Source organism: Solanum tuberosum, unplaced genomic scaffold (assembly GCF_000226075.1).
Source record: "Solanum tuberosum cultivar DM 1-3 516 R44 unplaced genomic scaffold, SolTub_3.0 scf00159, whole genome shotgun sequence".
NCBI lineage: Eukaryota > Viridiplantae > Streptophyta > Magnoliopsida > Solanales > Solanaceae > Solanum > Solanum tuberosum.
Window position 1 is genome coordinate 1319465 of NW_006239089.1, and position 14668 is coordinate 1334132.

Genomic DNA, 14668 nt, shown 5'->3' on the forward strand with positions numbered 1-14668 from the left:
AAAGTGTAAGTATTTGAACTCTAAAGTGAGTTATTTTTGAGAATTTAAAAGGGGCGATTTGTACGTCTTTGCTTATACTTTAAAAATGTTAACTTTATAAAATGTTGATATGTCTAAAGCTTTAAAACACAACTCTTTTTGGGAATTATGAGTAGGCGAATTTGAAGATAAAAGGTTTTCAATTGGATAAAAACTTTTATTTTTTTTATCAAGGCAAAATATATTTTCATTATCTTTAGCTTTAAGATTTCCTTGTTAATTCAATTTCATAAAAAAGATTTTCTTTCTTAAACAAAAAACATTTGACTTGGCCATCTATTTTGAAGATAACAAATTATGCTCATTTCATTCAAACTCCTTTTTCTCGCTAAAAAATCAAGTTTAAACTAATGGTTGTTTTGTTTCATTTTTTAGATCTTTCTATATGAAGTTAGTATATTTTAAGGTTTTTATACTTTAACTTTTTTAGGTTACCTTGCCATGATTTAATTAATACTAGTTTTTTCTTAGCTTTTAATGATTATTTTATTTTCTCTCTAATTAACCTAAGTTTGGCCGGTTAATAGTTTTAAAACTAATCTTAAAGGATGTCTCACCCCTTCCCTTTAGGATAAATTAGAACCCTTACCTAGAATTTTAAGTTTAGTAGACCATTTAATTGAAGTCATTTTAGTATTACTTAGTTAATAATTTAGGTATCCTAATTTACCTTAAAATAATTAGGTGGCGACTTCTTAAGTTAATTAATTTTGGAAAATCACCAATATGTTGTACACTAATTTGACCTTGGTTAAAATGGGGTATAACAGGTGTATATTAGTAACTGGAGTCATCTTACTTATCTTGATTTCTCTCACAACAATATTTTGGGGATGATTCCATGAACTTTTGTAAAATGCTTGGCCTTGGGGGAGATCTATTTGAAGGATACTCCCTCCAAGGGACCATTCCCAATTTAGAAGATTTTCCGTAAATGATTTACTTATCATGCTTATGTGATATTAACTGAATATTCAGGGACCATTCCCAATTTAGAAGATTTTCCGTATCTCCAATCCTTGGATCTTTCCCTAAATAATCTATCAGGGCCAACCACTCACTTCATTGCAAATCTTATAACTTCCTTACTCTACTTGAACTTATCTTTTAACAATCTAGAGGGTGAGGTTCCTGTCACCGGAATATTTTTAAATTTGAGTACAGATATATTAATCGGGAACTCCGAGCTTTGTGGTGGGATTCAAGAGCTGCATTTACGACCTTGTGTTTATCAAAAGACACGGAAGAAGCATGTACTTGCCTGATAGGGAGCTTGCCCCTAAGAGCTCTTCTGAGAAGAAAAGAACATTTGAAAGGGATGTTTCCTTTTTCTGGTAATATTTCAAACACTAGCACAAGAGAAGTTTCCATCAGTGTTAGGTTTCCGATTGGCAGAGTCTGGAGACATAGTATGGTGTATCTCAATGGACAAAATGGAAGGAAACTTCTAAGAAGGAGCCACTCTATAAATATCATTATCATTAACCCAACTCTTGATTAAGTAAAAGATTAGTTAGGCAACTCTCCAGTCTCCCCTAACCTTGCGTGCATCAGAAGGTCGTGACTTTTTCAATCCCAGTTCATGAGTTGGATAATTCTTAATTTATATTATAAAGAAAAGATTAGGTGGATCAAGCACCAATGTCAAAACAATCTTGAAGAAAAATGCTATAAAAATAAAAAAAATTCACTACAACAAAAATAAATTTTAGCAGTAATAAATATACACATTAACAAAGAGGGCTAAGTTTTTACCGACATTAGTTAATTTTCATTAGTAATGTATCTATAGGCTTTAGCGGCATTCAAAAAGAGTGATAAAATGTAATTGTCACTAGGTCCCGAAAAAATATATTTAGCGGCAATTACGCAAGCTATCCATTCGAACCTGTCTTTGCCTAGCAAGATACGTCTAGTTCTCCCTCCTCTTGCCTATCTCAGTAGGAAATTGGAACAGTCCGATTTCAAAGAAAGTCGTTAATTATTTACCTCTAAAGATCATTTTTGGTGTAGTATGTTGAGATGTCATTGGCAGCTTGTTTTATAATCATGCGTCTTATATCACGTATTGGTGCTCCAATACCAACAACGACATTTCTGAGAGGTATCATCTTTTGCTTCTTGACATTTTCCAGAATGGAAATTTTCACAGCGAGTTTTAACTTCCACACCTTTCTGGCTATACATGCTGTGTTTCTTGTGTTCCTATTCTCATTTTCTCTCCAACATATTGTATCAGCTGCTTTTCTTGGCAATGAAACTGACAAACTTGCCTTACTTGGATTCAAGTCCCAAATAACTGAGGATCCAGCAAGAGTTTTCGCCTCTTGGAACGATTCTGTTCATTTCTGTCAGTGGACTGGAGTAAAATGTGGCCTGAGACACGGAAGAGTCATCCGTTTGAATCTCAAAGGGCGAGGCTGGCAGGTATGATCTCAGGTAATCTTGGAAACCTCTCTTTTCTTAATTCTCTTGACCTTGCAGAAAATGCCTTCCATAACAAAATTGAGGCTTCTTGGATTGTCAGTAAATAGCTTATCCGGGGAGTTCCCTCCTCCGTTGTACAATTTGTCTTCCCTGGAACTAATATCACTTTCCTTTAACAACTTTTCTGGTAATCTCAGATCCGGTTTAGGCAACTACTTCCCTAATCTCCAAATACTTTACTTGGCGAAATGTCAATTCATTGGTTCCATACCGTCCTCTTTGGCCAATGGTTCAAAATTGCTAGAGCTTGATTTTCCTGTAAACAATTTCACTTGAAATATACCCAAGGGTTTTGGTAACTTGCAGATTTTCTTGTGGCTCAACGTTTGGAGTAACCAACTTGGATACAGTAAGCATGATGACCTTGACTTTGTAATTTTTCTTACCAACTACCAGCAGTCTACAAATGCTCCATTTTGGAGACAACCAGTTTGTAGGTACATTACCTCATTCAACAGTCAACCTTTCTAGTCAGTTACAACGCCTACTCTACTAGGAAACAGAATTACTGGAAGCATACCCAGAGATATCTCAAACCTGGTGAATATGCATCTACTCGAGATGAGTAACAACAATCTTACAGGTAGCACTCCAGGTTCTATTGGAAGACTGACAAACTTGGGAGGTCTCAACTTGGGTAACAGTCTCTTGACAGGGGTCACCCCTTCTTCAATAGGAAACCTCACTGAACTCATCTATCTTTATTTGGGACTAAACAGGTTAGAGGGTAACATACCTTCAACATTGGGAAACTGTAGCCAACTGCTAAAATTGGGTATTTCTGAAAACAACCTAACAGGCACTATACCACAACAACTTTTTGCTCTCTCATCCCTCACAAATATTTATGCATCTTATAACTCTTTGACAGGTCCATTACCAGTCTATATTAGTAACTGAAGTTATCTTACTTATCTTGATTATTCTCACAACAATTTTTCGGGGATGATTCCACGAACTCTTGGAAAATGCTTGGCCTTGGGGGATCTATTTGAAGGGAAACTCCCTCCAAGGGACCATTCCCAATTTAGAAGATCTGCCGGATCTCCAATCCTTGGATCTTTCCCAAAATAATCTATCAGGGCCAATTCCTCACTTCATTGCAAGTTTTACTTCCTTACTCTACTTGAACTTATCTTTTAACAATCTAGACAGTGAGGTTCATGTCACCGGAATATTTTCAAATTTGAGTGCAGATGTATTAAACTGGAACTCCGAGCATTTTGGTGGGATTCAAGAGCTGCATTTACGACCTTGTGTTTATCAAAAGACACAGAAGAAGCATGTACTTCCCTCAAGCATGATACTTCACAGAATGAATATCATAATATGTGGCCTCTGCACTTCATTATCTTCACCATGAGTGCCAAACACCCATGATCCACTGTGATATAAACCACAGAACATTCTTCTTGATGAAGATCTCACAGCTCATTTGGATGATTTTGGTTTGGTGAGACTCATTCTTGATGAAGATCTCACAGCTCAGTTTAGCTCACTTGGAGTTATGGGAACCATTGGCTATGCAGCTCCAGGTGGTGTTCCTAGGTTAACAAAAACTGTGATATGAAATTTCTTCAAACAATAGTTGTTTATTTATAAGCTAAATTTGCTTGTTGCAGAATACGGCATGGTAAATAAGGTCTCCGCTTTAGGAGATATGTACAGTTTTGGGATTCTCATATTGGAGATATTCACTGGAAGAAGACCCACAGACACTTTGTTCCAAGCAAGCTCTAGTCCTCACCACTTTGTCGAAACAGCGTTGCCAGAGAAAGTTATGGAGATTCTAGACAAAACAACTTTTCATGGTGAGATGAGTAAAGCAACCAACGTCAAAGAACACTGGGGCAGTATCAAGAAAGAAGAGATGGAATGCTTGGTTAGCATACTTGAGATTGGTGTCGCATGTTCAGCTGAATCCCCAAGAGACAGATTGACCGTGACACAAGTTTACAGTAAGTTGACACTAATGAGAGAACAATTTCTACAAAGGGGAGGTTGAGGCCACAGGCTACAAGTGAAAGCATTGGATTTCATCTAAAATGGTTTAAATTCTGTCTACTTGGTAAGAATGCTAACATTCTGTCCAGCATGCAGAAGAACTAAGGTAGTGTCAGATTTCTTGTTACTTAATGGATTTAGTCTAGAAACATCAGATATTAGTTCTTAATGTCTACATCAGATAATACGTTTCATTCATGAATGTAAAGAATCAGATGTTTTAGGAGATCATAAGGCAAGATCAAATGGTCATGGTGAGAATGTTCCTAAAAGGTTGTGATTCTAGACACAGATGAGGTATTCTTGTCCCAAAGTTGGAGCATCATGATCAATACTTGGAGGGTTAGTGAGAACACTGTTGATCTTTGCGTTGCTTTCTTAGCTTTGCTTGTCGTTTGTCCTTGTCCTTTATTTGAATACCAATGCCATGCCCACATGACATTGTTTAGCCTTCATCTTGTCAAGTCCACACCAAGTTGCCTTGCCCTCAAGTCCTTGGTCCTCACTTACCACTTTGGAATCAAGCCTTGGTGCTATTGTGCACACCTTAGCTTTGTCAACCGTCCGTCGCCAACTTAGCCTTGCCTGTTTGTTACCTTGGCTTATGCAAGTGACAAGGTTAACATGCTTTAAAAACCTTGTCTATGCTGCCATTTAGCTGAGTGACTTAGATCAGGGGTCTAACAAGAAGAGACTATATGTCTTAGGAAGGATATAATAGAATTTATCATCTGCGGGATAACCCATTTTCCATTACATAAAAATAAAATAATTATCTTCAAGCATATGGTTTTCAACTTATGACTAATAGCTTTGAACTTATAAATCTGAAAAATTCTATCAGACTTTAAGGGGATCATAAAGGCAGGATTAAATGGTCATGGTGACAATGTTCCAAAAAGGTTGTGATTTTCCTTCCAGATTCTAAACGCACATGAGGTATTCCTGTCCCATAGTTGGAGCATCATGATCAATACTTGAAATATGCAGCAGTTGTTGTTCATCTTGTATTCCTAACATTTTCACAACTAGAAAATTAAAACTAGTAGAGAAACTAGAATCAGAAACAGATTAGAAAAATATACGAAATATTTTTTTCTTAAAGAAGAATTGTTGTCAATCTGTGTTTAAAGAATCTTACTGATTCCAACAAACTTTGCAGAAACACAAAGTTACCAAAGTTTAATGAACCAGTGAAGAACATAAATTAATTCACAAATCTAAATCTGTAACACATACCAGAATCTGGAAAAACAGAAAGAAGATCAAGTCCCACTGAATGCACAGTGTCCCCTTAAGGAAATTATTCCCCTCTAGTATCCGAGGTTTGATTTGGAATATGTCCTCCCAGGATAGAATGATCTCAATCATCAGTGTATTGATACCCAAAACGCTGGTGTCAGCGAGCCACTCAACGGCAGTAAAGTACACTTAGAATACTAGATTTAGTAGTAGTAGAAGAAGTCTAGAAATTGGTTCTATTTATAAAATGAGAGGAAATTCCTCAATTTATAGAAAACAAAGGATAGTGTGAAAAGGTTCTTATTGTGCCTTACCGGAAAGGTCACAAACCTTTGGAAAAGTCACAATCTTTCGGAAAGGTCACCACCTTTCATAAAAGTCACAACTTTTCATAAAAGTCGCAACTCTTCATAAAAGTCGCAACTTTTCATCAAAGTCACAACTCTTCATTAAAAGTCGCAACTCTTCATTTTCCATTCACACCTTTTAAAACCCAACAACAGTTGCCCCAAAAAAGAGTTTATTTTCACATTCAAAATGCATATAGGGAAACCCTAAAAGAAAATTCAAACAAGTTAGGCATGCTCAAGTGATTGAACATTTCCACCATTAATTGGTATGTAGGTTCGAGTGTACAATTGAGACCGATTTGTGAGTACACTGTTAATCCTCCTAATAGGGTGGTGGGATGGAAAAGAAAGAATCGGTTTTTAACTACTCCCTGAATCTTCTCTTTGGTCATCTAGAGAAGAATTATAAGCTAATCCTCACCTTAAGTCTCATTTAGAACATCGCAAGAACTAAACTCAGGACTGTCAATGAGTATAGCATCTTCTCTCTTTTTATCACTTCTGAGCCAATAAAGAGAATCACAGCAATAAGTAGGTGGACTACTGAAGGATAAAAAGCAGAAATTGCTTCTCAGTTGGATTTCATCACTGTGATGAAAGTATATCAAGCTAAGTAAGCCTGAAGGTGTATTGAGTAACTATAATTCTTTTGTTTTTTGAGCATAGGAAAGTGAAGTAAGAATTCAACTAACATAAAATCCAGTCTTGTTAAAAAAAAATTGGAACAAAATAAAAACAGCACATATGACAATGCTTGATTGACAAAGCAAATTTTGAATGGCAGATTTGCCAAACATTTTCCCCTGGTGATGATAAAATCATTCATTTATTCAAAATGCATATAGAAATGAAGGTTTTTATTCAAAAATGCATATAGGAAACCATGCCTATTATGTCTATTACAATATTCAACTATGCCCTCAATTTCCCAGAAAGAACAAATTATGTCATGTTTGAAAATAAAGTAATCATGATTGAAGATAGTGAAGGGCAGAAAGCCAAGTCTATTACAATGTTTCTTCTTCTTAACCTCCTCCTTCTCCTGCTGCTGCTGCTTCTTCTTCTGATGTATCTGGACATAGTTAGATACAAAATTTGAAAAGAATTAGAGATGATATAAATTTGCTTAAAGTAAAAAAGGAGACCTAGAAATTAGAAAATGCTACTGAAGTCAAACAAAGAAGGCACACAATATCTCTGTGGAAATGTCTATTGGCTCAGTTGAGGTGTTTTAAACATAATTTTGAAAGGAATGGCTAATCCTGACCTTGAATCTCATTTATGACATCACAAGAACTAAAATACAAAATTGAAGTTAAACTTACTGGTACCTTCGATGATAAATCTTCTGATGTTATCCAACTTTTCAGCAATATACGCCTGCTGAGCAGTCGTTACATAATTGGAGGATGTCTTATGGACACAAGCTAATGTTGGGTGGAAGCAATACATGGGATAATCAACTGTGTCCAGAACTGCAACATTTTTGTACACATTGATGTTGGTATCATACTCGTATAGATCATGATGCTGTGTTGGGGGACGTCGTACCAGAAAAGACACTTGCTTGCTGTCGATCCAGACTGGAAAGCCGATAATATTGCCATCCGGACCTAAAACAAAGTTGTCCAAAGTGTGGGAAACCCTCCAACAGCTGCTTGTTCTGTCATAAGTGCCAATGACAATGTACTTTCTGAAAATGCATACAAGGGTAAGTAAATCTTTCGCCCTCCCTAGCCATATATCGCTACCACTCATATCCCTACTAGTCAAAATTTTGCCATAGCTAAGAACAAAATGATCAATAAACTCCGGACGGTCGATGAGTACAGCCTCTTCTTTCTTCGTATCAAGAGCTAAAACACTACCGTCACTTCTGAGAAAATACAGAGAATCATGCAAATAAACAGGTGGACTACCGTAAGGTAAGGATATGAAACTATTGGTTCTCAGCTGGATTTCACGCCACAGGCCAGATTGCTCTGATGAAAATAAGTGAAATTTGTAGAACAAGTTGGAATTTTCCACAATGTTACTTATGGTTACCAATTTGTATTGATCTGAATTAGGGTAATCAACCACTAGGCCTGTCTTTTTTAACTCATTTCTAGGAGAATTCAGATATGGAATCAATTGATGCTCTCCAGTTAAGGGATTGAAAACACAGTAACACCTAATTCTCTCAAACTCAAAGAGAATCAGACCATTACATGAGCCCAAAATCTCTACGCCAAAACATAACGTCGTCACAGATTGAGTGATAGGGTTAAAGGAGATTTTGGGAATTGTCTGATTAATCTCCCATCATGTACTAAATAGATGAGTTGTGTAGAAGTGACTTTTTGGCGTTGGAACAATATTTTGGAAAATTCAGGATGAGATATCCTACCTTTAAAATTCTTGGATAGAATTTTACATTGAACAACAAACTTCAAGGGCCAGCGGGAGATGATGTCCATAAATATATCATCTGGCATTTCTACACTCGCTGATAGACCACTGCGTTCCTCTTCTCTGTTGCCGTTTCTCATGCCCTTAATTCTTTCTATTCTCTTTTTCGAGTCTATTAACGAAGATAACAAATGTTTTACCCTAAAACAAGTTGGTGTTAATAGTATAAAACTTTATTAGGGAAATCTCTGAAGTGATTCGGTAGATTATGCTGAACAATCAATGAACTAGATGTATATGTGGACCTATAATAAATCATCTCATTAAGAAATAAATAATATATATTGTTCAAATTAATTATATCCCGCTTAAGGGTATAAGTGTGTTTAGTCAATTTGTGAATTTGGTTTATATAAGGCTATGACACTTCAAGTCCATATAAGCAGGCTATTAGTTCATTCTCCAACAGATGTGGAACTCTAACACCCGCCTTCACGTGCCAAGCCCAAGCCCAAGCCCAATCCCAATTGAAGTATGTATCAGAAGTCCAAATAGATATGACTCGTATACCATGTAAAGATATGAGACTGCAACACCAAAAACTAGCTCTTGGGGAAGGATTATTACTTAAGTCCATACAAGGTTCATCCTCATTTAGGCTCCTGCTCCACGCTGGGTTGAGCGTGAAACGGGGCATTAGAGTCCCACATTGATTGGGGAACGAAATGGTTTGCTTATATGGATTTGAACAATCTTCCTCTCATGATCAAGATTTTGAGGTTAAGTTAAACCCAAGTACCATATCATTTGGGCTCCCCTTTGAGGGTGGATGGTGTGTTAGAGTGAGTAAGAGCCCCACATTAGTTGGGGATTGGACTGGTGGTTTGCTTATATGATTTGGACAATCCTCTCTTCATGAGCTAGCTTTTGGGTTGAGTTAGGTTAATGTGCTAAATCTTTACATTTTATATACTCCGTATAAAAACACTTATTTCTATTTGGTCCTATTTGATACATTTATAATGTACCATACATATATTTCATCAGCTCACTAGAACAAATAAAGGATTTAGTTGTAATAGTATAATTGTTACTGTAATATATTTAGCAATATTAATATGAGTATTTACAGCCAACACTTTATATAAATGTCGCTATGCAAATCTGGGAAAGGAGACCACATTGAAGGAAGGCCTAACTTGAAACTATGTATTGTATCACTATTGTCATTAAAAGGAAAATTTATTGTCACTAAATATATCTTTTGTTGTAGTAACTTGAACTACTGCAAACTAGCTCCTCCGCTAGACCTGCGAAGGACCTGGTTTTCTTTTATATTTTGTCAATCATCAAAACATAATTTCAACTCAGCTCAACTCAACACAAGTACTTTTGCTTCTATATGGAGAAAAAAAGGTCATAGATTAATAATCCGACTTTCGCAGATTTCATGTTAATTGTTAAGTGGAAGTCTCTAATTTCTATTTGAAAAAAGAAAAGGTTCAATCAAATAGTGTCAAGCAAATCTTGAATGGAAGATTCACCAAAAATCTTCACCTGGCAATGCTAAAAATTTTCATTTATTGGAATTCATCACTTGAAATGTGCAAAAAATGAAAGAAAATTTTCTTCAAAATGCAGAAACCATGTCTATTACAATATTTAACTATGTCCTCAATCTCCTAGAAATAACAAATTAAAAGTCATTTTAAATATTGAAGGGTAGAAAGTCACCTCTATTACTGCATTTCTTCTCCTCCTCCTCATCCGACTGCTTCTTCTTGTTCTCCTCCTCTTCTTCTTCTGATGATGAAATTTCTTCTTGGATGGAAATAACTTGACAAATCTATGTACAAAATTTGAAAAGAATTAGAAATGATTTAGACTTGTTGGCTCAGTTGAGATGTTTTAAACATTAAATTTGAAACTTTAAGTCTCATTTAGGACACCACAAGAACTAAAATACAAAATGGAATAGAAACTTACTCGTACCTTTGTCCATTGATGATAAATCTTCTGATGTCATCCAAGTTTGCAGCAATATATGCCTGATCAGCAGTCATTACATTATTGGAGGGCGTCTAATGGACACAAGCTAACGTTGATGGAAGCAATACATGGGAGATATAATTAACTGTCTCCAACACTGCAGCATTTTCGTACCCATAGATATTCCTATTATACTCGTATAGATCATGAAACTGTGTTCAGCGACATTCTACTACCAGAAAAGACACTTGTTTGCTTTCGATCCAGTCTGGAAAGCCAAATAATTCCTCCAGGACCTAAAACTAAGTTGTCCATAGCGTGGGAAACCCTCCCTAGCCATATATCTTCACCTGTCAAAATTTTACCGTGCCTTATATCATAATGACTAAGAAACTCAAGATGGTCAATTTAGAATAGCCTTTTGTATCAAAAGCTAGAACACTAAATAGCCTTTTGTATCAAAAGCTAGAACACTACCGTCACTTCTGAGTGAATAAAGAGAAACACGGCAATATATGGTAAATTAAGATAAGAAAGTATTGATCTGCATAGGGTGAAGTCGTTGTCGCAGATTGAGTGATTCTTTGATAGAAGTAATTTACATTGAAAGGCAAGCTGGAGATGATATGCGCAAGGAATATATCTTCCATAATATATTTCTTCTGCTCTCTTGTCGTTTGTTATGAAAAAATTTGGTTTCAATAAGGACTCCTATTTCAATCCCTATCCCCTCTTGAATATATCTCTCTCATTAAGTAAGGTATTATTTGCAATTATTGGACAACCAAAGAATGCAATAAAAAATCTGGGATTTTTGTAATCGGGAAAATCAAGACTCTTCCCCGATAGCACCCAAAAGCCCCAAATCAGATCAAACTTTTCGGCCCATATTTTATATCAAAATCTATTTTAAAAAATAGCCCAAATCCTAATCTATTTTCAGACGCTCTCTTCACATTTGAAATCTCTGATGAATAATCATAGACAGATTTTTGAATTCAAACAGCCCTTTTTCAATCAAATCCAGCCCAAAATTGCAATCAGAATAACCCTAGTTCGTCATTATATTTTGTGGACGCCTTTTGCCCCACCACACCTGATTCTGTAGGAATATAAGACAGAATGTATGGAAAATTTTCTGTATTTTCTTATGATTAATGTACAGATTTCTAGCACTATTTATACATGTAATTGCTGAAAAGGACGGAGCTAAGAGATATGACTGATCAAAGTTGGCCAAAACTCACTAATTTCCCACACTTAACCAAATTTCCAGATTTTGAATTCCTTTAATTTTTTGTTCCAAAAATGACTTTCTGATTTTAAGCCTCTTCATAGTTATTTCAAATTGTCGGATGTTACATATATCTTGTGAGTTGTCAATTCCAATATCAGATCAATTCAAATCAAACGAGCCCAATAGATAGCTGGCCCAACTTGTCTGTAAGGAGTCCATTCTCCTCTTTCTTATCTTGGTTTACAATGTTAACATGAGTGGTTCCCTTTTTGTGTGAATGCAGCCTCTTATCTCCAACATCCCCCCTCAAGTTGGAGGGGAAAGAAGAGAGCCCCAACTTGCCAAGTATCAAATACAAAGATGGACCAGATAGAGGTTTGGTAAAGAGGTCAGCAAGCTGAGATTTTGAAGGAACAAAAGACAAAGATATCAACCCTGAAAGAAATTGTTGGCGGACGAAGTGACAGACTAGCTCAACATGCTTTGTCCGTTCATGAAAAACCGGATTTCGGGCGATATGGATTGCAGCTTGGCTATCGGAATATATAGGGACCGGTAATGATGGTTCAAGGGATAAATCAGTGAGAAGACGAGTGAGCCAGGTTAATTCTGCAACAAGACGCCTCATATAGCGATATTCAGCTTCAGCTAAAGAAAGGGATATGGAAGTTTGTTTTTTCGATTTCCAACTGATTGGAGAACCGCCCAAGCTTATAAAGAAGCCACTCACAGATCTGCGAGAATCACGACAAGCCGCCCAATCTGCATCACAAAAGGATAAAAGAGAAAAATTGGAGTTTGAATTGAGAAAAAGGCCTTGAGTGGGGTTTGATTTAAGGTATTGAAGGACACGAAGAGCTGCTGTGAAATGGGAAATAGAGGGTTGTTGCATGTATTGGCTAAGGGTCAAGACAGTGAAAGAAAGGTCGGGTCTTGTATGGGTGAGGTAGTTAAGTTTTCCAATCAAACGTCGATAGATGGTTGGATCAAGCAAAGGAGTTCCTGATGCAGCAGTTAATTTGATGGAATGATCAAGTGGAGAAGATATTGTAGGGAGACTGGAGCAATCAAATTCACTAAGTAAGTCCCGAGTAAACTTGCTTTGTGTAATGATGAAACCTGTTGGTTCTCGCATGATTTCCATTCCTAAGAAATAATGAATTTGCCCAAGATCCTTTATTTGAAATTCTGAATGTAGAAAAGACTTTAGATCTGAAAGTTCTTGAGCATCATCACCGGTGAGTAATAAATCATCAACATAAACTGCCACAATGGAGATAGAGCTTCCTGTCTTTTTAAAAAATAATGAATAATCATTGAGAGATGAGGAAAAACCTTTAAAATTGAGAGCCCCTGCAAGTCTTGCATACCATTGTCTGGAGGCTTGTTTTAAACCATAAAGAGCTTTCTTGAGTTTACAGACATGGTGGGGACTGGGTGGACACATTCCAGAAGGAAATTTCATGTAAACCTCTTCTTGGAGGTCTCCATGGAGAAAAGCATTACTTACATCAAACTGAGAAACTGGCCAATTCTTCTTGATTGCAATAGATAATAGGCATCTGATAGTCGTCATCTTAACAACCGGAGAAAAAAGTTTCATTGTAGTCTATGCCTTCCTTTTGTATATCACCTCTGATAACCAATCTTGCTTTAAGTCTTTCTATACTTCCATCGGCCTTTGTTTAACCTTGTAGACCCACTTACAAGGTAAAGCTTTCTTTCTAGAAGGGAGAGGCACCACATCCCATGTTTGATTAATGATCAAAGCCTGCAATTCAGAATCCATGGCAGCTTTCCATCCAGGATGCTGGGAAGCTTGAGAATAATGAGTGGGTTCTGAAATTTGTGAAATAGAATGCAGTAAAACCTGATTTTGATTGGAAAGAGAAGGAAATGGATATGTAGGTGGTGAGGAAGGTACTGCTAGACAAGTAGTAGTAAGATCAGTGGTAAAAAAATTATTGCAAACAAAGTCATGTAAATGACTAGGTAACGTACCTTTGTTTTGTCTATCAGATCTTCTAGGGGTTGGGATGGTAGGGGGAAGTAAAGGGTCTTGAACAGTGGAGGTAGGTGGAGTAGTAGTAGTTTGAGGATGAGAAGTGGAATTAGTGTCCATAGAAGGAGATAAAATTGGTGAGGGTTGGTCTGAAATTGTAGGAGAAGGAAAGAACATGGATTCATCTATAATGTGATCGGAATAAATAGAAGAGATAGGTGGAAAAATGGTAGATAAAATAGTATTAGGAAAAGAGGCAAATGGAAAAATGTGTTCATGAAAATGAACATCCCTTGATACGCATACCTTCTTAGAATCTAGAATAAGGACTCTGTATCCCTTTTGTCCAGTAGGATAGACTAAAAAGACGCAAGCAACTGCTCTAGGCTGAAATTTACCTCTATCACATGATAATGTAGAAGCATAACACAAACATCCAAAACTTCTTAAATGATGATATGAAGGTTTCTGATTAAACAAGAGTGCAAAAGGAGTGTTACCTTGGAGTACTCTAGATGGAAACCTGTTAATCAAATATGTTGCAGTGAGTATACACTCTCCCCAATAAGGAATTGGAATTTTGGAATGGAACATTAAGGCTCTAGCAATTTCCAGTAAGTGCCTATGTTTCCTTTCCACAATTCCATTTTGTTGGGGTGTGGTTGTGCAAGAAGTCTGATGTTGAATTCCCTGTGATTGTAAAAATGAAGAAGTTTCTGCACTCTTCCCTAGTTCCAAGGCATTGTCCGATCTTATTAGTTTCACTTTAGCATTGAACTGTCTTTCTATCATGCATAAGAAAGACTTGAGTACTGAAAAAGCATTTGATTTAGCAGTCAACAAATAAGTCCAAGTCCCTCTGCTGAAATCACCCACAATTGTGAGAAAGTATTTATAACCATTATAAGTAGGAACCTTATAGGGACC

The 14668-nt window shown here is 36.5% G+C and overlaps 1 protein-coding gene and 1 long non-coding RNA gene across 2 annotated transcripts; one reads left to right on the top strand and one right to left on the bottom strand.

Annotated features, from left to right (window-relative positions):
* The first annotated feature begins 1021 nt into the window (after positions 1-1021).
* LOC102603302 (uncharacterized) lies at positions 1022-4764 on the top strand. Its single transcript, XR_001474189.1, has 3 exons — positions 1022-2478; positions 3723-4061; positions 4149-4764. It is a non-coding gene; the product is annotated as an uncharacterized lncRNA (long non-coding RNA).
* Positions 4765-7009: 2245 nt separating this feature from the next.
* On the bottom strand, positions 7010-7895 carry LOC107061752 (uncharacterized). Its single transcript, XM_015311534.1, has 2 exons — positions 7454-7895; positions 7010-7194 (listed from the first exon to the last, which is right to left on the bottom strand). The coding sequence occupies exons 1-2, from the start codon at positions 7878-7880 to the stop codon at positions 7148-7150; spliced, it is 474 nt and encodes a 157-aa protein (XP_015167020.1). The 5' UTR covers positions 7881-7895; the 3' UTR covers positions 7010-7147.
* Positions 7896-14668: the final 6773 nt, after the last annotated feature.

What these genes read in the sequence shown, in the direction of transcription:
- LOC107061752 (XM_015311534.1), bottom strand. Translation starts at nt 7,880, where the DNA reads ATGAGTGGTAGCGATATATGGCTAGGGAGGGCGAAAGATTTACTTACC. An exon ending in CAGAAGATTTATCATCGAAG is followed by an intron (nt 7,195 to 7,453) that starts GTACCAGTAAGT and finishes AACTATGTCCAG; the next exon opens with ATACATCAGAAGAAGAAGCA.